We start from the raw sequence: 25,431 nt of genomic DNA, 5'->3' as shown, positions 1-25,431 counted from the left end.
AACATTACAGACGTAGAAGCCATGTTGATATTTTCTTTCTTTTTTCGTCATGTACCGACTCACATGTATTTGAGAACGAAAAACGATTACTAGTGGAATCAGGAATCACAAGAAATAAAATATGGTGGTTGTTGGAAGTTTTTAGATGGTGGTTTTCTTTTGTTCTTAAAACTATTGTGGTGGATTCTATGAAGTGCACATTGTTCAATTACTAAAAACATAAGACAAAACGTCTTACGGAAATGTCTTCTATGCATTTTGTGGTTCATCCTTTGCCTGGGACAGAGGATCAATTGATAGACAGGTACGCCTATTATTTCTATTTTTTGGCGAACTCCATTACATATAACACTCCGACAATTTCTACGCTTGGTGATGAGTAACACAAAAAGATTGATCGATGGTTAACAACAATACATTTCTTAACATTATGAAAGGAATTATCGTTTCTTTAAGCTTCTAGAAATATTCCGATCCGTTTCATCGCATAGTGCCCAATACAATTTTCAAAATTCTATTGATTTATTAGATTATTGAGATTGAGATCCCTAATGGCGTATAATCTGAATCGTCTTGACACGATGCCGTGATCAATTTGCGAACCCCAAGTATCCTAGAAAAATATATAAACTATTTAATTAAAAATCATTAAATACTTGATACATGTTGCGTTATCGCCTATTATTTCTTAATACACCGACAAAATCCTTGCTTATTTGTTTTCTATTTTTTAGTTTATGTAATATATTTAGTTGCTTATTTTCAAACTGTGTATTTGTTCTTTATTTGAAAGTCTACTCTGGGATAAATAGCAATATGATAATAATTAATGACGTCGCAAAGGAAAACTTACCCTACATCATTATTTTATTAAAAAAAATTACCTACCTTAATTTTATTGATTAAAACATAGTAATCTAGAATACACTCAATGCTTTCCCATATGTTACACCAGCTAAAGAGATTTGCAAAACTAAAGTATTTTTTTAGGTAATATTTTCATGTTACCTGTGTTATTGTTATACATTTCCAATAGAAATATTGGATTCTAAATTTTAACTTGTTTACTGTAAAGTTATTAATAAAATGCACTATTGATGACTCTCACTTTTGACTTAAACTAATGATGTCAATAAACAATTTTTAACTTCACTGGTGATGAAATCTATATATATAAAAGAAAGTCGTGTTAGTTACACTATTTATAACTCAAGATCGGTCTAACTGATTTAGCTGAAAATTGATGGGGAGGTAGCTTAGAACTAGGAGATGGACATAGGAACTTTTTTTTTATCTTTAGATTTTTATCTTGTGTGCATTTTTTTTATTCCACGCGGACAAAGTCGCGGATAAAAGCTAGTATTAGAATGAAATAAAAATTGCTTAAGTTAAATTCAAAGGGATAAATTTAATAAGTTTTATTTTCAATCAATAATGATTATCTGCATTAGCAACTTTTGTACATCAAGCTTGCAAATGTTCCATGCCGAAACAATAAAAATAAAATGGTTTTGAATAAAATATCTTGAGTACAAGTTTTAGAAATTAATTCAATTTCTTTTTTATTGGCGGTCCTTTTTGATTTCGCCAAAATCCAGTTCATAGAGCTTGGTCTGTGGTTTTGACTGAATCCAGGTGTCTTTAGGTGTGGGCTCTTGTTTATTGGGTGGGTTTCGTGATTGCACAAGGTCACATCAATTTTGATTATTATTATTTGACAAAGTAATCGACTGTTGAATTACTTACCTAAAACAAGACAAACAATATATATAACAAAACAGATTGTTAGAAGGTTAGAAAAGACAAACAACTTATAGTCTAATGTTATTCTGGTTAACATATTCACATAAAATATTTACAAAAGGAGTATGTACGAGGCCTAACAAAGATTTGAAATTCGTCGATCTGGGGATAGTGTCCAGTAGCGCTTCGTAAAGGGACGGTCTCCTAGGGCAGTTAAAGAAAATGTGTTCTGCTGATCCCTCCTCAAGCCCACATTCACAGAGGGAGCTATTTAGAAATCATCTAAATTTCCATTAGTACCCCATACCTATAGTAGAGATATATACCATGCTTTCAAATTTTATTCTAATAGTTTTATATAGTAATGTAGTATATTTTTTGCTCTTTACTTTTAGCATATAAGTTAAAAACATTATGGATCCCCAAAATTTTAATGTTTTATATTTGGAGCATCACCAAACTGGTTTTTGTCTAGAATATGCTTTTTGGAAATAATAATTATAACCCAGATGCTGTAACACTCTTCCCATACCACATATAACAATGGTAAAGAACATTTTCAATGAAAATAGATTTATTCTAAAAACAGTAAAAGGAACCCTGATGAAATTGATATGCAAAAGATCTGTAAACAACTTTACAATGCCACTCAAATTTAATTGGGCATTTATTATTGCAATCAAAAGAGGATTACATATTATACTTATAAAAACTACTAGGTATTTTATGTAAAATACAAACAAGATGTTGATTGCAAATATCAACATATATTAAGTTTGTCCCGTTAGTACAATGTAGTACTGATGGGATATTAAACACTAATATGAGGCCTAAACAGTTTTATAGAACTACAGGTATGGGGTACTACCCATTGGGATGCACCTATTTCTACTTTACTAAGAAAATGTTGTTGCAATTGGAATTCTTGCATTATTGTCTTGCAGTATAACTCCTTTTCTGTACAATGGCTGGATTCTTTTCAATTAAAGATTATTATTTCTTATTTATTTATTTTTGACATTTCTTAATTTATTTATGATACACCCCGCTATTCATGTTCGTCTCTCCTATCCCTCTGGGTTGCCTGGAAGAGATCGCTTATAGCGATAAGGCCGCCCTTGCTTTGTGAATTAGGTATAAGTTATAATAGCAATAAGAGTTAATAAATAAATAAAGATTATTTTGCTTAATGCAACTGTCAAATTTCACAGTAAAGATCTGCATTAACACTTTGTCAAGGTTACAGCACTTTAAAATGAACAATTCAGCATATACACCACCAAATCCATAGAAGAGCTGTTTGAAATGTAACCCTAGCTTTGCAGTACTTAATTGCAATTCATTTGGAAAGAGCCTGTGCTCTATTTAGTGGGTATGCTTCCTATCTGGAAGAGAATCTCACATAACTACTGCATCCCCCCGAGGCGAGAAATATGTATAAAGTATTCCTCTCAAAAAAAAGGGCATGGGTATTTGAGTAGTTCTTGATTGTTTCATATAGATTTGCTTCAATTTGAGCTCATTTCACATACTGAGCTGATAAATGACAATCAAATATTGACATTACTTTCCAGTCCTATTATGTATCCTTTGCTACTTGCCATTCAGGGATCAGATTTATACCTTCTTTAACCTTACTTTTTGATTAATCATTTATATAAATACATTTGATGCATTAATTTGATCTGATATAATATTTAACACATTCTGTGCCAACACAATTTATGCTATGAAAATTAACATGCCAGTCTGTGAATTGGTGGCCTTGAACTTCATAAACTAATACAAGACCTCGCCAAGGATATAAACTCACCCTAACTGATGATGACTAAGCTGTAGTCAATATCCATAACCTAATGCGTATTGGTACTTCACACACATCTTTCAATTTTTTCTCAAGTATGCATAGATTGCATAACAATGTTTTCCTTCAACAAACATCACATAAATGTACATATGAAATTTAAAAATACCTCGGTACATGGCAGGGAGCACTAGACCTGTGATCTACAGGCCACCTAAATTAAAATGTCAATGAATTATTTTTAAGTCATAAAGTCAGTGTTAACAAATATGTTGACACTTTCAATGTTTTGTTTTAGATTAAAAGAGGTTTCTGAGCGCTGGAACCGATATGGGACAGGGGCTGGATCGTCAGCGCTCAGCACACTGCGTGGTGTGCGAGCCGTGACCGCCGGCCCCGCCCACATCGCTTGCCTACTTGACGACGGCACGATATGCCGCGCCGCATTCTCCATCATCCCCGACAGGCTCGACTTGAGCAAAGCGGACGCCAGCAAGAACGGTGGGAATGGAGGTGGAGGAAGTGGGGGAGGTGGGACTAGTGGGGGGAAACAAGGCGGCAGCAGTGGCGGCTGCGGCTCTAGACAACAGCCGCGGACTAGGGCTCGCATCATGAGAAACTCAATTCGTGCTGCACCCAGTTCACAAGGTACAACTTGAGTAATATAAACTGGTTAAAATCGCCATTTCAACCAGTTTATGGAAACACACTGTAGACTTGACTTTTTTTTTTAATTGGCTTTTTAGGGTCTACGAGTCGTGCCACTGGTGTAATTATAGGCGCATCTAGCTCCGGGCGAGTCGTGTCCGTTCCGGCGCCTTTTGTACCGGAGGATTTGGTAACACAGGCTCAAGTTGTTCTTCAAGGAAAAAGTCGCAGTCTCATTATACGAGAATTGCAGGTAAAGCTTTCAACGCATTTTATACTGCTATGCTCCAATTTTGTTCTCGATATTTCAAATTATAATTTCGTACCGACGATGGCGATAGCGTAAAGTTCGCGCAGAAATATAGGGACATGAATGTTACACAGCGTACAAACCTGGACGTGAACCTAGCCGTAAACAACTTGCTGTCCCGCGACGATGAGGAGGGCGAGGAGCCAGAGGGTGGCGAGGGCGGCGACGGCTACGTGCCAGAGGACCTCATCTCGCTGCTCGACAGCGGCTTCCACGCCACGCAGCAGGACCATTCCGTCATAATCGACGCCGATGCGATGTTCTCCGAGGACATCTTCGGGTACGCGACTATCAGAAGGTATACCTGTCGTGCTACGCTCCTTGCCTCTTCTCCACTACCCTTAGCGAACATAGAACTCAAGCCCCGATCTAGCACGCTGACTAGCTTACGCAGTTTCTGTTTTGTGTTGTTTTGTAATTGTGTGTTGTTTTTGTGTAGTTGTTTGTATGTTAGTTTATATGTCCAGATGCTAAAAAGCCACAAGAACATAATAAAGTCAGCGACATAATATACAAATAACCATTTATCTAGTTAAATGAAATAAAGCAATCTATCTGGACATATAAATAGAAGTAATTTTTAAATGTATTCCTTTTAATGTAAACAAACTGGCAGTCGTAACGGGGGCGGCGGCAGTGGCAGTGGTGGTGGACGCGCGGGCGCCAGCCGCGAGGGCAGTAGCTCCACGCAGGAGCGGCCCTCGGAGTTCAGCAGGTGGCGCGATCGTCAGTACTTCGGCCCAAGGAGGTGGCTCGAATCCGCTCTGAGAGATACATCGTGGGATAAAGATGGAGGTATTAGTTAAAATATGAAAAAATCCTTTAATCTTTCACAATCATATGAACAAATGAGTATATTTAAAATTTCAGAGTATATTAAAACTAATTTATTATAAAATGTTTTATTTTTTCTCTCTTAGGTATGAATCCTTTACTAAATTTATACATTTGCCTACTGTTTGTTGATTGATTTAATGTTTGAAGTTGACAACAAGAAAAAAGATTCTGCAATGAGCGCGTCGCCGCTGTGGGTGTCCGAGGAACTGGAGTACTGGGACAGCAATATCCGCTTCACGCACATTGCGGCCACCTACAGTGAGCTCATCGCAGTCTCCAGCCTCGGCCAGCTGCACCAGTGGCGCTGGGCTGACGCGCATCCTTACCAGCGCAATGACGTAAGTATATTACCTTTCAATTGGACCACCTACATTAAAACAACCGAACACCGAAAAAATCCATGCAAGGTTTAATTTTACGGTTAATTTGTGAAAATTGTCATTATTATCGGTTTGAAGTGGAATGTTTTTGTTGCAGTGCTCCAGTTCTAACAGTCTGTACCACCCGCGCGGCAACTGGCTCGGCATGATGTCGGGAGAGCGTATCGTCAACATTAGCGCCGCTGGCATTCGAGTTTCCGTGCTCACTGACACAGGCAGAATTGCCACCTTCCTCGATGAGTCTATTGGTACTAAAATTATCAAACAACCATTATACCAGCTATTCTATTCTATTGATCAGACCAGCCGTTTTCAAACTTCCATAACATGACTTCCTAAATTACGTCCTGGAGGTACGAAAGACTGTAACATCTGAACCCTCAGAGGACGCGGAAAAAATTACACCGATTTTTTTTATAGCGGGTCTACGGCGGTTTGAAAAACTGTATAATTTAAATTGAGTATAATCAATTTGTTATATTTGTTTTGTTAGCTCACGCACCGGGCGCCGCTCGCTTGGAGCATCCTCTGCAAACGTTCACGGAGTTTGGCAGTGACAAGGCTGTGTCTCTGCACGCCTGCTCGCTCTACACTGTGGCCAAACTGGACTCTGGAGCTCTCTACTGGTGGTATGTTATTTTGGAATAACTATATAACATCCTGTCATATGTTATGTCCTGTCATGTGTTACGTCACATTATTGTGCATATTGAATTTGAATTTTAGTATATTGTGTAAAACATCATTCATCTTCAAAATATGCTTATTTTATACATTTTTGTGAAAACCGTTTTGTGATTACTACTTAAATTTATATTCACGATTGAAAACTCCCACGCTTTTTTGTAACAAAAGCTTCGTGAATTAATGTAAATAATAAAGGAAATAAAGGGATGGCGTGAGTGAATGTTTTTTTTTTGTTCGTAGGGGCGTACTTCCACTGGGCCAGCGCGCTCGCCTGTGGGAGAAGCACCGCGCACGCTCCCGCAAGCAGCAGCGCGGCCACTCGTCCGCGACGCCGCAGGACCTGCAGGCGGGACAAAACGTCACCATGAAGAACGCGCCCATGTACCAGCCCGGCGCTATAGGTCTGTATTGTGTTGCACTAAACATATTCATCTTATTTAATATGTTTAAATCTAAACAATTCTAGTTTAGTATTAACATCATACGTTGTAGTGTAGTATTTTGTATTTATTTTCAGAAAAAGTACTTCACATTGCAAACATATTCGGTCGATTATACGTCTTAAGACGTTGTGATCATTGTACTCTTAAATACATACATTAGTCATCAAGTTATTGTGTATCATCTTGTGGTTAATGGTTTTTGTCCTAATCTAGGTTTCAACATGTCCTCGGGTGTGCCGAAAGTGGGCGTGTTGCAAAATGCGGCCTGGAACCTATCGGATATGTGCCGCTTCAAGTTGCTGCCACCGCCTCAGCTTGACCGCTCCATCTCAGATAAAGACAAGAGAGATATTCAGGTTAGCATTACTAATAAGCTTTATTGCTACCTCTTATTGTCAATATGGCATTTACATCACATTCAATGTTTTTCTAGAATCAATCTCCGCTGACTGTGTCCTCCGTGAAAGCGTCCTCTTCCGGCGGAAGTGGCAAGGATAGTGGCAAGGACAGCAATAAGGATATGGCGGACCGCCTGGACATGCCACCGCCGCCCAGCCCCGCCTCTTCTACTTGCAGTGACACCAGCACTTCACACAGTAAGTTAGATATATTGATTTTATTATAGTTTGCACCTCAACTTTTTTCTGTATGAGCTTTCAAATCTGACCAACATAAAAGTTAACATAAATATTATGTTATCACAAAATCAAATCATCAACCTGCCCTTGTCACAGAGTTTCGGCACAGTAGGTCTTAGTATTCCATATGTCTCTATCAGTCGTCATATTTGAATTCACTTCCTTCCTAAGCATATCCTCAGTAGCACAATCCATCCATAACTTCTTCGGTTTCCTCGACCTTTTTAGCCATTTTCATTCAATCGCATTACTTTCTTATTATTGTGATCATCTCTCCACTTTTGCTTCCCAATTTCTCCACCACTGGCGATCGCCTCTGCTATGACTAATTCGTATCTGTGCCTCGTGTAAGATGTCGAAGTCGTTGTTACATGTGTAGCAACGAATGTCTCTTGTAATTTGGTGGCACATTCTGATCCATCATTATGTCAGGTCTCACGATCGACTTGTAGTTCGAAATATATTAAAAACATGTGATTATTTTAGAACGTGCTAAACGTGTGACCGTTCGTGGTGAGGAAGGTTCTTCCAACGATGGCTCCAAACGTGACGAGGAAGAGTGGCCATTGAAGGAAGTAGTCTTTCTCGAGGATGTGAAGAGCGTGCCATTGGGCCGCGTGCTCAAGGTTGACGGAGCTTACGCGGCAGTGCGGTTCCCGACTATGGGCAAGGACGGCAAGGAGGTGCTGCCCTCCACCACTGATGACTGGACGACCGTGCTTCAAGACTGCCGGCTCGTACGCAAAGATGATTTGGTAGCGGTGAAGTGGGGCGCGGGAAGTGGATCTGGGTCCCGCGGACCGGACTGCCTGCAGCGCTCGCCCAGGAAGGTCGCTCTTCCACCTGAGTTGCAAGTTATTACCATCGCAGTAAGTTATCTATTGTTTATATAATTTTTTATAAAAAAGGTAAAAAAAATAATGGAACAAAAGTATGTTTTGGTTTTCAAATGATAAATAAAGAATGTGTAACAGGTTGACAGTCGCGGGGTGCACGCCGTAGTGAAGCGACCGGGCGGCGCGTTGGCGTACGCCGTATACGCGGTGGGCGCGACTCGTGCGCTTACTGACAGCGTCTTCCCCACTGACCACGAGGCATTGCTCGGTCACACCAACGGAGCCGGTATTCAGCTCGCCACTGCCGCAGAAGTAAGTTGTCATAGAAACTGTTCACACTGAAAATTTATTATATTATGCTCATGACCAAACAAGTAAAGAAGCTAACACAATTTGTGCAATCGTAGGCTTAATAATGAAAATAATATAATAATGAGGCTAAATAATATTCTTTTGTATATTGGTGTTATTTGGAGAAAGATGTTGTTATCAAAACAATTTATCTTGGCTCGAAATAAGGTATAACTAGGCATAGTGTTTAATGTTATGTGCTTAAAATTTTGAAATAGTTCTGGTCTTTCAGTAGAAATTGTAGGTAACCAATTGGTCGTAAATGATGACGATACTCAGTATGAGTGTTGTGTGTGTAGGGTAGCGAGGCGGTGGTGGTGATGGCGGACGGCAACGGCGCGCTGTACCCCATCGCGCGCGACTGTGTAGGCATGGTGCGCGAGCCACCGCCGCTCAACCTGCCGCCCGCGCGCGCACTCACCGCACACGCGTTGCCGCTGCAGCCGCATGGCGCCGCGCACTCGCACCACGCTGCGCTCAAGTCACAGGTATACTCCCTCCCCCATCCTACCCCCTCATGAGACACGTCACGTTTAGATGGATGGATGCATGCTTGTTACAAAGTATCTAAGAACACATAAACTGTTTATTAAGATTTTATTTAATTTATCGCGGTCGGAGTCGCGGGCGACAGCTATGTTACATAATGTTACATGTTACGTTTAAAATATTCTATTCTCACTTTTTCGGTAGGTGGCGCTTATAATAATAGTACCAGAGCCACAGCTGATGATGCCGCGTGTGCTGCGCTGCGATTTGGAAGGTGTGCGCCAGCTGCTGCATCTACTCGAAGCGGACAACAACAGTTAGTATACACTGACTTACCTATTTACTATCCAAAATCGCATAAAACAACCAAAAAATACCATAATGTTCTTTGTTATTGTTTGTAATAGTTGTAATTTGTCTCACAGAACAACAAATACTTTCCATCCTTCAAGAACGGTGTGATGGCAACAGGAATATACTACATGCTTGTGTGCACATGTGTGCACCTACATCAAACAAAGAACCCGATATAGGTAAGATTATCTGCAACACACTACTATAGTAAACAACATTAATGCATTTATTATATGAATATACATTTAATATTCTAAGATGTTATACCAGGTTAGTTAATTATCTTTTAATCTGTACATGATTACCTGCTTTCGTACAAGTTGATTATTTTATACATACTTTTGACTTAAAACTTCACTTACTACTTACAAAACGAAATTTAAATAAAGCGTCCGGTGACATTTATTGAGGAGACTTAGAATTGTTGTTAGTTTTGAACTAATCTTGCATTTGAAATAGTAGAAAATTCTTCGATGCCGAACGTAGCGAGCGGCACTAGTGGCAGCGGAAACAATACCGATGAAGCTGTGCCAGCTATTTCTTGGCCCCCAGAAACATTCGAGGCTTCCGGCGATGAAGACAGTTTAATGGGACTTACTAATAACAGGTAATCTAAACCGACTTAAGTATTTACAAAAACCATTTTTTTTGTTCATTTTTAGTAATAAAAAATCACCAGTATGTGCCTTATCTTTGTTATGCAGTAAAATATCGAATGGCGGGGCGAACGGCGGCGGTGCGGTGAGCGCTGACCCGGCGGAGCGGCGCGGCAACGCGCTGGCCGCCCTGCGCGCGCTCTGCGAGAGCCCAGTCCTGCAGCCCTACCTCATGCAGCTGCTCCTTGCTAAGTACAGTTATAATCACCTAATTTACCTGTTTCGTAAAAAATTATATGACTTAGCCGTTAATAACAGCAATCTCATATTTTTTTTTTGATTTAATATAGTTCTTTGTGTCGTTATAAACGTGGATAGTTAAGATAATAAAAATTAATACGTTACTTATTAACAGGGACGGAATGGGCCAAACGCCGTTGATGGCGGCCGTGGCGGAGCGTGCGTACCGCGCGGCGCTCGTGCTGCTGGACGCGATCAGGTCGTGCCCCGAAGCGGACGAGGCGCAACGCTCCGATGCCATCTTCCCGCCCAACGCGCACCCTGACCACTCGCCGCTCCTCGTGCTCTGTTGCAACGACACCTGCAGCTTTACCTGGACAGGACAGGAACATATCAATCAGGTACACTAGCACTAAACATGCTACTATTGTATTACTTACTATTCATACTACAACTAAGTTCAAAATAGTACTATTCTAGAAACATTTGTTTGTAAAGATGTATTTATTTTAATGTTTTCAGGATATATTTGAATGCAAGACTTGTGGTCTCACTGGTTCGCTTTGCTGCTGCACTGAATGCGCGAAGGTAATTAATTGCTCGTCTCTTTTATGGTTATTGATCACAAATTTGGTTGTTTTAAAAATATAAAAATAATTTTACTGCTACTCTGTTGTTTAGGTTTGCCACAAAGGACACGACTGCAAGCTGAAGCGCACGTCGCCGACTGCGTACTGTGACTGCTGGGAGAAGTGCCGCTGCAAGGCGCTGGTGGGCGGCAACTGGGCTGCGCGCTGCGACCTCCTCGCCAGGCTCGCTAGGGACACGCAGCTCGCCACGCATTTTAACTCCAGGTTTGTTTACTTGTTGACTTAATGACAGGTTAAACTTAGTGTTAACACTGGTGGTATAATGTGATGTTTCCGTAGGGGCGAGTCGATCCTGCTGTTCCTGGTGCAGACGGTAGGGCGGCAGGCGGTGGAGCAGCGTCAGTTCCGCGCTGGCGGAGGGCGGGGTCGCGCGCCGCGCAAGCAGCCCGGCTCCGACGCTGAGGTGGACACGCCCGACCACGACCTCGAGCCGCCGCGGTTCGCAAGACGCGCTCTGCTACATCTACTGGGTAAAATAAATTAATGAAAATCGATTTGGGATTTTTATTCTATAAATTTCTGTGTGCTTAAACAATTTTAAACATGTTACACCACTAAATGTTTCAACACTTTCTATGTAGATAGAAAAAGCCTTATTTGCTGTTAAGAGAGACTAATGCTATTTACATAAAATAGGTGATTGGGCTGCTGTGGAAGCGGCTGTTATGTGTGGCGCCACCGCCTCGGAGCCTGAAGGCCGGCCCGGCAGCCCCTCGCTTAACCAGTCCGGAACCACGCTCCTCGACAAGTTCACACACGCACTCATCGTTAAGTGTACCAATGAAGTAAGACTCCAATTCTATAAATCTTGATTTGATTAATACTTAACATTATTAGTTTTATGAAGTGGTGTCTCATGAATGGTGTTTAATTTGTTTGTGTGTCAGATGCTAGACACGTTGCTGCACACGCTAATGCGCGAGCAGCAGAATGAGGCGGTGCCGGGACGGGCGGAGCGCGCGCGCGAGGTGGCGCGCCGCTTCGTGCGCTCCGTCGCTAGGATCTTCGTCATATTCAGTGTCGAGATGGCACCAGGCGCAGCCAAGAAGAGAGGGTAAGCTTATTCTAGTTCCAGATAGCATTAACTACTTATTTTGACCTTTTTATTTCATAACTTTATGCATATATTTTTAATATATTTTCTGTTGTACGCTCATGGCAAGGTAAGTGTATTAAATTCAAAATAACATTTTAGGAAAGGTCACTGATGCTTATTTTTTTGTAGGCCACTTTCGATCACATCCTCGTTGGTCCGGTGCCGGCGTGTATTCGCTGCGCTAGTAGCACTTGCCGTGGAGGAGCTGGTGGAGGCAGCCGACGCCCTGCTCGCGCCGGTCCGGCTTGGCGTGGTGCGCCCCACTGCCCCCTTCCCACTTGCCACAACCTACGTCGATCTTGTTAATGGCAGCGAGGATTTGTTTGGAGTCGAGCCCCTATCTACAGGACACACTCGGCTCGGACACAGTCGCAGGTATACCAGAAAAATATATAAAAAAATAGAGTTGAACTGTTTTTTTTTCTCAGGTTTTTATGGAAACAGGTAATATATTGAATTCAAAATAGAACGACATATTAATTCAACGTGATCATTAGATAACAGTAGATTAAGAAATGCATTGATATGTATAATTTTTTTAACTTATTTTCTTACAAAACAAATTTAAATAACAGGGAATCAAACACCGGCGGAGGCCGCGGGGCAGCCGCAGGCGGTGCTTCAATGGGCGGATCAGCGCTGGCTCCTGACAGAGCCTCCACGCCCGTCGCCACTGAATACGCAGATGATGTGGCCGAAGCGCCCTCCCTGGGTGGTGACGACGATGCCTCCGAGACCGACGAGCCTGCCATGGCGGCAGCCGACCCCACCCCGGACGCACAACACGATGATGCAATGGGCGAAAGGTATAAGGGCATTTCAATATATTTTTTTTTATTTACTTTTCGTATTCTACGGACTATCCCTCTGAAGAAAGTCGACATAGCCTTTCTGTACCTTTAATACTGATATCAAATGTTATATTAAAGAGGGCAAGAACAACATGTAGTCGTTGAAAACGGCACGGAGCGCGCGGAGGGCGGCGAAAGCGAGAGCGAGCTGGATCTGCTGGCCGAGGTGGAGACAGAGAGTGACTCCGATGACCAGGACAATGCCGAGTCCGCGCAGCGCAGCGTGCAAACTCGCGCCACACAGGGTTCTGATGCCGGTATGTTGGTTACAGGCGAAAAGTGTGATTTCCAATTTTTAAATAATTTTGGTGACCTTATGCTTTTAGTTTCTTCATTTATAATTTTACACTCTTTAAGTTTTTTCTTAGTTTTTTTATTTTTTCGCTCTTCAATTTTTGTTAATTTTTGGTAACATAAAATAAACGAGGAAAACCACATGAGTTTTAAGAAGACATTAAATAGACGTAAGCGCGTGGGAGACTAAAAGATGCAATGCAGATGTATCTTGAAGCGAAAGGTGTCCGCATGGACGCAGCCTTAGAAGTGTTAAACTAAGTGGACCACGCAGCAGGTATAGCATCGCTGCTAATGTATCCAGAGGACGAGAGCGGGGACTCAACGCAGCCGGAGGACGAGGACTCGGAGGCGGGCGAGACCGACGAGCAGGACGGCGAGGCCGAGCCTCCGCTGCACGACGGCGAGCCGCTCGAGCGCCGCGCCGCGCCGCCTGCGCGCCCCAACCTCGCGCCGCACTCCATGCAATGGGCGATACGGTAAGCCACATCTACATAACGCCGGGTTGCTTAAAGGAAATAACACAAATTCCTTTGACCAAACTTTTTAAAACATTATTTGCATTCAATTCAACAAAATCTGGCTTATATAAATTCTCCTCAGCAGTACTATGTGTGACGCATGAGCAGTTCATTCATTCTATTTAACATTTAGATCGCGCGAGCCGACGCGCGGCACGACAAGCAGCGCAGGCGGGGTGCGGCTGACGGGCAGCTCCTCGCTGGTGTTCATCGACCCCGCCTCGCTGCGACGTTCTGCCGCTGCGGCAGCTGCTGGCGCACACGACCCGCACTCCACATCTACCACCGCTTCCTTCTTGGCACGAGCGTTCGGTAAGTTTACCAACATTATCTTATAAAATTCGAGAGACTCGTACTTTTGGATTTACAGTATAAGTAAACCCGAGAGCTCTTGTTACTCTTTCGTTTCTTAATCATTACTATAAACAAATTTATTTCAAGGTATTGTCATCCGTCAAATCGCGGATCTACTGTGGGAGTATGAACGTATAACTCTGCCGTTACCGCGCCTGGTGCCTCTGGCCTACCGCGAGGCGCTGCGCCTGCAGTGTTACCTCGAACGACAACTCAAGCCCACTTGGGACTGGCTCGTTACCGTTATGGACGCTACAGAAGCTCAGTTGAGGTAATTACACACCGGTAATTTTAATAAAATAACTTACCAATAATGTACTAAATGTTAGTAGCTAGAAGTGGCAGTTGACTTTTTAGACGAATTACGAAGTTAATGTGTTAAATTACCAGATTCGGCGCTTCATTGACTTCGAACAACGCGGGCTCTGCGGCAGCGGAACACAGCCGCACCAACGCCACCACCACCCGCCGCACCACCTCTTTCACCTCGCCCGCCACGCGCATCATCGGCTTCTCGGAGGGACCGCGCGGCCGGGATAGAGACCAAGGTTCACTTTCCAACTATTATTATATTATTTTACAATAATCTTAAAACTAAATTCAATTGTTTCTTTCATACATATGTACTCTAATTTCATTTAAAAGTAGATGTGTTTTTTTATTATTTTCAGGTTTAAAATGCTTTCCGGACTGTTGTAAATTTTGTTAAAATGTTTTATATAAAAACAGCTGCTGTTTTCTACAAAAATTTCAATCATTAAATATATCTTCATGATTCTGAAATGTGTCTTTGTTCGTTTGTGTAAAGGTGTGGAGGCAGGTAGCGCGCGGCGCGAGTTCCTGGCGTACTGCCTCTCGCTACTGCGCGCGCACAGCGCCGAGCACGCGGAGCAGCTGCCCGTGCTGGACGTGGCCGCGCTCAAGCACGTCGCGTACGTGCTTGACGCGCTCATATACTACATGCGAGCTGCGCAGCCGCAACCGCACCACCACCCACATTTATGGACAGCCGTGAGTCTACCCTAATACTACTGCATCTCAAATTGACTGTTAATGTGAGGGGGGAAAAGGAAATACAAATTGCAGTGATATCATAATTTTAATTTGAATTTAATTAAAAATGGATTACTCTCCTCAATAAAAAAAAAGTTAGACCACTTCGCTTTTCTCTTGAAGGTATTCACAACAAAAACGGACGGTATTAACTGTGTGTGTTTCTTTATTTAATACTTTCCACCCCGCCTAATAAAGGTATTTTGAATTAAACTGTATGTAGCGTTGTTTGTATTTTGAGTGTCGTATTACACACTTTTATTTTATAAATAAATTGTTGATAAATAGGACGAAAATGAAAACGAGGAAGGCGACGAGGAGATGGTAGTGGGTGGCGGAGGCACCAATGAGTCTGACGGCGAGGGCGATGGCGCACGCGGCCGCACGCACGCCTTCTTCCAGCGTTCCGACTCCACGCTCTGTCTGGGATGTCCCCCGCCAGATCCTTTCAATAGTAAGTTTATGAAAATTAATGACATTAAATAAACACCTTTTTTTAAAATGAATAAGTGTAATATTTTTATTATTTCAATCAAATGCAGTACTGTATATGAATTAACTATACCTCTTATACAGCTCCTCACCATACAGTTATAATGTATCATCTTTCTTGTCTAACGTGTAATTATACTGCTGCCGATGTCAAACATAGTCATTTTTTACTTGTGATATAACATACGTAAAAGTGCGTAAGTCTGTATGCTGCAGTCCAATGTTACAAAAGGGCAATTAAATGTATTAACAAACAGTGACAATGCAAGATGCACTGCCGCTGGCCGACCAGCCGCAGCTGCTGCAGCCCAACGCGCGCCGCGAGGACCTGTTCGGCATGCCGCGCCAGCCCGTCACCCTGCCGCCCGCCGACGACGCCAACACCGGCGCCGCAAATCCGCTTGAAGGTAAAAATACATCACATAACCAATATCTTGTAATACACTCACTAAAAGTATATATGTAGTCCGATTAACAAGAAACAGATTTGACTTATAATAAAAGCTTAAAGTGATGTGCCTGTTGAAAGTGGTTCCTCGTCGGTTGGGTTTGTCGTCGCGCGGAGCTGAGCGCGGCTGGTCGCCGCCCGCGCGCCCCGCCTCCGCGCCGCCCGCGCACACACACACCATGGCGCGCGACGAGCCGCAGGTGTGTATCTCAATAATTATTATTATTGATTTGTTATTATCCACATCCTATTTGAATTATACAGAGAGCGTCTTCCTTCAAAAATATGTTTACTATTAAAGTGATGTACAATACATAAGATGATTGATGATTTTTAAACACATTATTTTGTGTAAACAATTTCTTGGTTTATATTGAGATTTTGTTATCATAAGATAGATTTTATAACTTTTACTTTTATTACCTGTAATTTATATTATTACCAATATAATTGTAATTGATGAAATACTACTACTACTACTACAAATATTTTACTAGTACTAGTTAGTACTTGATCACTTAATAAGTCATTAATTCATTTCTTACTTCATTTATAGGATTTATCCTGTGCTAAAGATACTGTAACAAAAATGGACACCGGAAGTGATGGTGAATATCCATCGGATTCTGATTCTGATGAAGCAAGACAAATCCAAAGGAAGAAACATCACAGGTCAGTGTCAATAGTATATTTTTAAGTATGTTTTGCGATCGATCATAATTTATAAATTACTTCTATGTATCAAAAATTAAATGTTTCATTTAGTGCAATAAATTTTGAATATAATGTTTAGTTATGTTTATTTCTTGTCTTGTCTAAATATTTTTAAAATTGATGTATGTCATGCCTAAATTGTATATTACATATAGTTGTTAAATTTTTCACTAATGAAATTTGTAAATTGTTTAAATTGTGGTTAAACAAAATTAATTTTCCCATACAATTTACAAAGTTAACTTATAAATTTCATATGTTTGTTAGGCATCCGCACGCGTCGACGTCTGGTAGCAGCTCGCGGCAGGACCGGCAGGAGGCGGCACCGCCATCGGAGTTCCACACGCTGGTGGACACCGCCTGCTCCATCATAGACGCGCCGCACCAGCAGAACATCGCACTGCCTAAACCGGGTAAATTAATTTTTGTCAACAATCACTATTACTCTGTGGAGTTGTCTCTCTTACGATACGAGAAATTGTTCAATTTTCGTTAAAAGTTGTAAAATCTAAAATATTTTCGGCTATGTACAGTTTCTCAGATAATGGTGTAAATTTAGCTACCCTTATTTTACAATGTCACATCACTTTATCTCACAATTATTACAAAATAACTTAAACTGAACCTATTTACTGAATATAGGTATTGGATTGAAATAAAATATACGTTTGTGTGTGCAGGAGTGAGCGGATCTGTGCACGAGCCGCGGCCGTCCACCTCGCGCAGCCCCGGCAAGACTGTTATTGTACGTGCTGTAAGTCACTCCACTTATTTGGGGGACTTTTTCTTTATCAAAATTATACCCTAACCTTCTTCAATTGGACAATTCCTTATACTTATCTAATCTCATATTTTTTTAATCAAATTTTTATAATTTTAATTTATATTTAATAACTGAAATCGGTTTCAATATATACTAAAATATTATACTACATATAAAAAATTGTTTTGCCCTTTTCTTTTTTTCCTTTTTGAAACGTTAAAAATAAAACGTTTTTGACATATTGGCATAATTTTACAAAACATGTTTGAAGTTTGATAAATTCAAAACAATGTTTTTTTTCAGGGCGAATTACTAAGTGTTGCCGATCCTTTAGAGTCGCAGGAGATATCTGCTCACGTGACAGTAGAGACGACCGGCCTCACCACGGCCCCCTTGTTACCTACACAAGTACTTAATGCACCTGCTCAAGCGTATGTATACTATTTATCTATATTATTTCCACAACTTTACTTGTTGACCAATTTCGTTTCTTTCTTGTTGAAATGATCTAAATATTAATATCTTGTTAATAAAAGTAACACTCTTCATATTACTTTTGTAGTCAGAGAAAATAAAACTTCGGACAAACAATGTTGCTAGATATAAAATGACTATGTGATCAAATGATTCATACGCACTGGCTAAATAATAATATTTATAATTTTTATATTGTTGTTTTCACGTTATTATTTGACCCATAGTTAGATGGAATCAAATAATGTTCGTTTATTTTAGTCGCACTTGTCCGTCACTGGGAGCGACCGTGTCGCACGACCTGCTGTTAGGTCGGTGGCGGCTATCACTGGACCTGTTCGGGCGCGTGTTCACCGAGGACGTGGGCCTCGAGCCCGGCTCCGTGGTCGCCGAGCTCGGCGGCTTCCCAGTCAAGGAGGTCAAGTTCAGGCGCGACATGGAGAAGCTACGCAACTCACAGCAAAAAGATTTGACCCTGCATAAGGTAATTTAAAGACACTTCTTTTTTAATAACCGGTTCGAATTTTTTTAGATAAAAATGTTACTTGTTATAAGACAATAATTTTGATTTATATTTGTTTTTTCATTGTTATAGATGGAGCGTGATCGTGCGAAGCTACTGCAGCAGACATTCGCGGAGTTGAATAGCGCGTTCGCGGGGCAGAACCGCCGCGCGCACAGCGCACAGCCGCCGCTCGCCGTCAACCGTGTCAAGGTGACGTTCCGCGACGAACCCGGCGAGGGCAGCGGCGTCGCCAGGTCCTTCTACACCAGCGTCGCTGAGGTAACACTCCTATACCTACACACAGAAATACATGCTTTTTGTCTTGTTAAAGTGATATCGATCATAGAAACATATTTTATAACAGGCGCTACTAGCAAACGAGAAACTGCCTCCGCTGGAGTCGACCTCCGGCAGCGGACTCAACAGCAACGCGTCTAACGGCACCTCAGGCTCCAGCGGCGCCAATGCAGGCGCCAGCGCTAACACTGGAACACGGTAAATTTTTATTTAGCACATCAGAAAATATAAAATTTCGAAATGTTTTCAATGGGTTTTATGCGACTTGTACTGTTGAACAGTAGTAGCGGTGCAGGCAGAGCGCGCGCTAAGGACACGGCGCGGCGGGTGCCGGGCAGAGCTGCGCCGCGGCCTCCCACCGCGCGCGAGCCGCGCCGCGTGCTCAGTGTCGATGCGAGGCCGTACTCACCACAGGTACATTTACTTATTTTCTATAGATTCATATTTTTAAAGTTACTACATTTCATTGACTTATTTCCCAGTGGAGTGCAGTAGTTGTATAATTTTATAATGTTTCAGGCTGCACCGGGGACTGAGGGCGCGGGGTACAGTGGCGACCGGCCCGGCGGACACAACGAACATCTCACCCTGCATCAGGCACAACTCGGCGAAAGATTATATCCCAGAGTGAGCAAATATACATTGGTATTATGAGAGATATGTCTCAGAACTGTTACAAGAATATAATATTTACAATGATATATTTTTTAAATCACAGGTACATTCTCTCCATCCGACATTTGCGGGCAAAATCACTGGGATGCTGTTAGAATTGACACCTGCCCAACTTTTAGTACTACTTGCCAGTGAAGACGCATTGAGACAGAAAGTGCGAGAGGCCATGGACCTTATAGTTATGAATCCTTCTGAAGCGATACTAGGTAAGCAAAGAGCTATTTTTGTCATGTTTTCTATACGCCTAGGAAGTCGAAAACAAACGATTTCAATCACGATTTGAACACAAACATCTGTGATTTACAACAACAGAAGTCTTTGTTCTCATTGGTTGTGAACTATCGTTGGACTATGATTATGTAATAGTTGTTTCTGTGTGAGTGATGTTGTTGTTGTTTGTGCAGACCTGGACGTATTCTCGCTGTCGGAACGCGGCGGCGGTGTGGGCGGCGGCGGGGGCGCGGCACTGGGTGCTGGCTCGTCGGCGGCGGCTGCGGACGATGCGGCGCCACTCTTCTACTCGCCAGGCAAGCGCGGCTACTACTCGCCTCGGCAGGGACGCGCCACCTCGGAGCGCATCAACGCCTTTAGGAATGTCGGCAGGTATTATTGAAATATATTTGTATCAAATAATAGATTCGGATAATATGTATCCATATTCTCATACTATACATCCTTATGCATCTACTTTTGATAAGAAACAAAACGATTGTGATATTTTATGATGTGTATTTATAGATCCTGTGCTGTTTTACAATGTACACGTGACGTCATAAAGCTGTTTTATTATTACTCCACATACCCTTTCATTAACTATTTCCACATACATCATTATTTTAAAAATTTAAATCTCAACTTAAACCAGCTTTTTATTGGTTACATCGCCTTTTACATGTATGTTTTCTAACAGTAATAAAATCCCTTACAGAATCATCGGGCTGTGTCTGCTACAAAATGAACTGTGCCCAATGTTCCTCAATCGGCACGTGTTGAAATACATACTGGCCCGACCTATACGTTTCCACGATCTCGCGTTCTTCGACCCTGTCGTCTACGAGAGCTTGCGCCAACTCGTCGCCGACGCAGAGAATGGAGATTCTCATTCCTTGTTTGCAGCTCTCGATCTCAACTTTAGGTAACACTTACACTGTACTGATAATTAGTAAGAATTATTTACGGGTCAACTAATTTGTTATCCGGGTCAACTATGTAATTTGTTATCAAGTGTAATTTAAATAAAATGTTTTTCTTAGGTACATAGATTTTAAATTTTTTATGTAATGTTTTAGTTTGGAAATGTGTGAAGAAGAAGGCGGTGGTTGTGTGGAACTGGTACCCGGTGGCCGAGAAATCGAAGTGACCGCGCTCAACGTGTACGATTACGTGCGCAAGTACGCACAACATCGGATGCTGCACTCGCAGGAAAAAGCGCTCGAGGTAAACTACTAATTACATCTTTGATTATTTGTTCATTAGTATATTCTTTCGAATACGTTGCTAAAAATATGTTTAATACATTTTTACTTTCAGTCGATCCGTGTGGGCGTATTGGATGTGTTACCCGAGTCCTCCTTGGAGGGCTTGACCGCTGAGGACCTGCGGCTCCTGCTGAACGGCGTGGGCGACATCAATGTGGCCGCGCTGGTCTCGTACACAAGCTTCAACGACGAGAGCGGCGAGCCTCCAGAGCGGCTCGTGAGGTTCAAACGTTGGCTCTGGGCCATCGTTGACAAAATGACTCATCTTGAACGACAGGATCTGGTAAGTTCTTGTAAATGTTAAAGGTATATATTAAAGATGAGCGTTTAGACCAAATGTAACTTTATCATCATCAATCAATCAATTTCAAAGATATATTTTAAAATTGTTACATTAAATTATATGTATTTAAAACAAAATTCCATCGTTTTGTATCAGGTGTACTTCTGGACGGGTTCGCCTGCGTTGCCGGCGTCGGAGGAGGGCTTCCAGCCAATGCCGTCGGTGACAATCCGGCCGGCTGACGACGCGCACCTGCCCACCGCCAACACGTGCATCTCGCGCCTCTACATCCCGCTCTACTCATCGCGACACGTACTCAAGCACAAGCTGCTGCTTGCTATAAAAACTAAAAATTTCGGCTTCGTGTAGACGCTATTTAGCCACCGATTCTATGTACCTCTAGCTATAAGCCCAGTCATATAAGACTGCCGTTGTATCTCCTCGTCGGGTGGACGGATCTATGATGTCTTGTATTTATATAATGCCATAAATATAGCTCTTATGTCATATATATTTATAGAAAGCCTACACTATTGTATGTCTCGTATTCTCTTTATGATCTTGGACTAAATTTAAACATTAGGTATTATGGACTGACATCACACAATCTAAAGCTTCTATTCAAAGATTGACGTAAACAATGCAAGCGGTCCGGTGTGCACAAGTTAACAGTAATTAATAATCATGTTTGAGGTAAAGTTCTACTTTACATACATTTAATTCAAGTCTTATTCTAGTAATAGTATATATACATATATAAAATGAAGCGTATGTATGTATTTGAGTAGCAGTCAATTTATGTTATGTTATTTAAAATTGTAAGTTTAATCTTACAAAATAAACTTATTTGCGGAATGAGTTATAATACAAAAGAAAATGTAAAGTGGCTTGTAGTAAACCACCCTCATACTTTGTCTCATATAAGTTGTTTCATTTGACAAATCACATTAGAATACTCTATAATAGGGATCTAATTTTTTTACTATCTAATCTGAACTTGGAATCGATAGATTCATAATTTAAAAAACTATCCATTTTGATTCCTTGTTTGTTCTTTTCTTCATTGGAAAATCATACTTGTAATAAAAAATTAAAAGCAAAATTCAATGTTTTGGCAATTGATAAAAATTAAACAATAAAGGTATGTGTTTTTAGTTAATTTTTGGTTTAATGTTTAGTTTATATGGGTTTTTAGTTAATTGTATCATAGACCAATACTTGTAATTACAAAAAGTAACTTATTTTGTACTTGTTACTTATGCGCCAACTTAACTATGACACTCGTTAAGTACTATATAACTGTAATAAATACGATGCTTAACAGTTGTGAGTGATCAGAAGAATCAACTTATATTAGAGAAGTGTAGTTTGACTGCGTTCTTTTATTACACTGACTGTATTGAACATTTCTTGTGGAATCACAAACTGTTACTCTTTTGCGTAAACTTGTTACATAGATAGATGTACATGATAATAATCCGATTGATACACGTGCAACATATTTGGAACTACGGAGTCGAGGCGTCGAGTAACGGATATTGTGATATCAGAGGAAGTAAATGCGCCTCTATCTCTAAATTTAAGATTATATCTAGATTTCATTACTTTGATTAGTTGTATTGATATGGTTCATAATAAATAATCCTTAAAATGCTTATAATGTTGTTTTTTTTTGGTAACTTTTACTATCTATTTATAATTTATTTCACATTTTAAATCTGGGTACAGTTGCACATTTTAAACTGTTTAACTAAATTTTTACAGTTAATGAATGAGGAACCTCATAAGATAAAAAAAAATTATAATTCTACACAATAAATTTTAAAAATAAAACTGCTGTGTAAAAGATAAAACACCGTGTAGTAATATAAAAATCCTATTTTGTAGCCATTTTATATATGTGCATACATTAGTTGAGTAGTTCAGTACTATTATTTCATTATTTTGAAAAGTACTTTTATTATTTAAATCTTATTACAATCTAGGTAAAACTGTTCAATATGAATTTAAAATGAAATAAGCCCAGAAATACATTTTGAAAACACTTTATTTAAATGCCACAATAAAAAGGGTAATTTAAAAGACAATAAACAAACAAATAGAACACATCTTGTAAAATTTTAATTCTAAAACCTTAAAAACTTTTTGCAACACAGTCATTATTCAACTTTTGAAGCTACTTTTAATTCAGTTGATGTCTTTTTATAAATATTATACAAAATAATAAGATGACACACATGTAACATTGCACTTGTTGCATTGGTGCTCGGGTATGTGTTCCAACAGAATTCAATTAGGGCTAAGATCAAAAATCTAACGATAACAGAGAGATTTGTAGACCATAAGAGATAGGGTAGGCTGTGAAAATACCATGAATAGAACTGGTAATGCAGACTCCTTGCACAAACTACCCCAATAAAGTTGGTCAAAAACATTGGCAAAATGAACAATTGAGATATTATGTCAAAGTTAATGCTGTAATGTAACTTCTCAGTTACATCTACAACTTTTTTCTTCTTTGCATTTGTATTTGATGTTTTTTGTAGCATTGATTCAAATGAATTTAGAAACTCCTCTTGATCTTTTGTTAACTTTTCTTCATTTTCCTGTACTTTTAATTTATCTTTCATCATTTTTGCTTTTCTCTTATTCTCAACATTTTTAGCATCTATTTGTGGTTGAACTTGTTTTTGTACATATCTTAGTCTACAATAACTCTTAAAATATTGTATACACATGGGTAAAAATATCATGAGCAGTAAAATATGTATTGCTAACAATGTTATATGGAAATATGTATTTTCAAACACTTTCACATCAAGGAATCTATAATTGACAGTCCAAGTGTGATTAAAAACACGACCTATATCAAAACTTCCTCGCAAGTAAGAAATTGGTGCTACTAATAAAAATGGTAAGCCAAGAATTAGTTGTATTAAACCACACAAGAATATTTGTTTGAAAGTGTCTTTTAAACCTAAATTTACCAAATAAAAAAAGAATAAAGCTGGAGCATACAGTAAAATATTCATTTTTATAGAAACACCAAGGCTATAAAAAATGCTCCCTAAATTCCATTTTGATTCTATAAAGTAGTTTAATGCAATATAAAGGAAAAGAACAGCTATTGGATCATTGAACAATCTTAAAACATGAATTGAGTGAATTCTATATGAGGTTAAAATTGTAATGAGGAGCACATATGGTGGAACTTTTCTAGTCTTTTTATAAATCTCAAAAACAAAGTGCAATTGTAATAAATATATACCTATAAATATATATTGAGCAAGTTTTATATTTTGTCCTTGATTTGTTAAGAAATAAAACATAGAATAAATATAAACAAATCCAGCGGGGTAGACTAGTGGACCTGTATCCCCTCGTAGTTGACTGTAATCTAATGTACCATTTAAGAATCCTTCACATTCTTGCATATAAGCCTTCCAGTCAATTTCTGTGTAAGGTACTCTCTCCACAATCAGTATGTTGAGTACAAGCTCTGCAATAATTATAATAAACGCCGTGATCGACAATTTCGCCGGGTTCAGGAATAATCCTTTTATAAAGGTAAAGCTCATCATTTTTTTTACATATCTTGATATGTCTTGAAATTTGCTTCGACTTCCCATAATTATATCTTTGTTGATATCTATTACGCTAATTATCTTTAATAGAAATGGAAGTAGACTTTCGTAATTGATCTGTATCTATTTTAAGACTCTCATTGTCACCTCACATATCCCAGATATTTCATTACAAATTAGATTGGGCCCCAAAACGTACACTTTAGTTTAATACGGATTTTATATATAAAGTTCCAATGTATATGGTGAGACAAAAATATAAATAACCGCATTAAAGTTACACTTAATTACTTGCTATTTTGTTATATAGTTTGGAATGATTTTGATAGCAAATAACTATAAATAAACTGCTAAATTGCTGATAAACCGACACTGACATATTGCCAAGTGTCTCAACTCAATCCTGTCAGACTGACACTGACAGTACAGTGGTGCCAGTGGGCACCCCAAAATCAAAGAATGTTCAAATAAATAACAAGTAAAGTCAAGTCTGAGCTACAAACTATAGAAGTCCTGAATCTAATTAATGTAAAGGATCTTTAG

General features: G+C 40.0%; 2 protein-coding genes across 12 annotated transcripts; one reads left to right on the top strand and one right to left on the bottom strand.

Moving 5' to 3' along the window:
- Positions 1 to 5: 5 nt before the first annotated feature.
- On the top strand, positions 6 to 22,091 carry LOC106712254 (E3 ubiquitin-protein ligase UBR5). 11 transcript variants are annotated; one of them, XM_045686524.1, is made up of 50 exons: positions 6 to 304; positions 3,846 to 4,195; positions 4,294 to 4,448; positions 4,580 to 4,785; positions 5,122 to 5,300; positions 5,490 to 5,680; positions 5,820 to 5,970; positions 6,216 to 6,351; positions 6,650 to 6,810; positions 7,066 to 7,208; positions 7,286 to 7,448; positions 7,977 to 8,359; positions 8,465 to 8,638; positions 8,977 to 9,165; positions 9,371 to 9,482; positions 9,592 to 9,699; positions 9,980 to 10,127; positions 10,225 to 10,368; positions 10,532 to 10,757; positions 10,879 to 10,944; positions 11,038 to 11,210; positions 11,286 to 11,476; positions 11,643 to 11,791; positions 11,894 to 12,060; positions 12,232 to 12,477; positions 12,678 to 12,908; positions 13,032 to 13,210; positions 13,522 to 13,726; positions 13,902 to 14,080; positions 14,210 to 14,393; positions 14,513 to 14,670; positions 14,931 to 15,133; positions 15,464 to 15,629; positions 15,925 to 16,074; positions 16,179 to 16,315; positions 16,672 to 16,787; positions 17,097 to 17,242; positions 17,510 to 17,583; positions 17,896 to 18,023; positions 18,328 to 18,550; positions 18,662 to 18,850; positions 18,936 to 19,066; positions 19,150 to 19,282; positions 19,388 to 19,495; positions 19,587 to 19,749; positions 19,948 to 20,146; positions 20,472 to 20,678; positions 20,833 to 20,980; positions 21,074 to 21,304; positions 21,461 to 22,091. In XM_045686524.1, the coding sequence occupies exons 1-50, from the start codon at positions 243 to 245 to the stop codon at positions 21,671 to 21,673; spliced, it is 8,574 nt and encodes a 2,857-aa protein (XP_045542480.1). In that variant the 5' UTR covers positions 6 to 242; the 3' UTR covers positions 21,674 to 22,091. The 11 variants fall into 11 exon arrangements, with proteins under 11 accessions (XP_045542480.1, XP_045542476.1, XP_045542483.1 ...); XM_045686520.1 differs by having other exon boundaries at positions 4,580 to 4,803; positions 9,983 to 10,127; XM_045686527.1 differs by having other exon boundaries at positions 4,580 to 4,803; positions 13,552 to 13,726.
- A 1,353-nt stretch (positions 22,092 to 23,444) lies between these two features.
- On the bottom strand, positions 23,445 to 25,393 carry LOC106712323 (lethal(2)neighbour of tid protein 2). Its single transcript, XM_014504836.2, has one exon. The coding sequence runs from the start codon at positions 24,931 to 24,933 to the stop codon at positions 23,464 to 23,466; it is 1,470 nt and encodes a 489-aa protein (XP_014360322.2). The 5' UTR covers positions 24,934 to 25,393; the 3' UTR covers positions 23,445 to 23,463.
- Between the last annotated feature and the right edge of the window lie 38 nt (positions 25,394 to 25,431).

The sequence above is a fragment of the Papilio machaon genome, chromosome 3 (genome assembly GCF_912999745.1).
Source record: "Papilio machaon chromosome 3, ilPapMach1.1, whole genome shotgun sequence".
Lineage (NCBI taxonomy): Eukaryota > Metazoa > Arthropoda > Insecta > Lepidoptera > Papilionidae > Papilio > Papilio machaon.
This window is presented reverse-complemented; position numbering and strand designations above follow the sequence as displayed.

What these genes read in the sequence shown, in the direction of transcription:
- LOC106712254 (XM_045686517.1), top strand. Translation starts at nt 243, where the DNA reads ATGTCTTCTATGCATTTTGTGGTTCATCCTTTGCCTGGGACAGAGGAT. An exon ending in TCGTTAAGTGTACCAATGAA is followed by an intron (nt 11,792 to 11,893) that starts GTAAGACTCCAA and finishes TTTGTGTGTCAG; the next exon opens with ATGCTAGACACGTTGCTGCA. An exon ending in TCTACACCAGCGTCGCTGAG is followed by an intron (nt 18,851 to 18,935) that starts GTAACACTCCTA and finishes ATTTTATAACAG; the next exon opens with GCGCTACTAGCAAACGAGAA.
- LOC106712323 (XM_014504836.2), bottom strand. Translation starts at nt 24,933, where the DNA reads ATGGGAAGTCGAAGCAAATTTCAAGACATATCAAGATATGTAAAAAAA.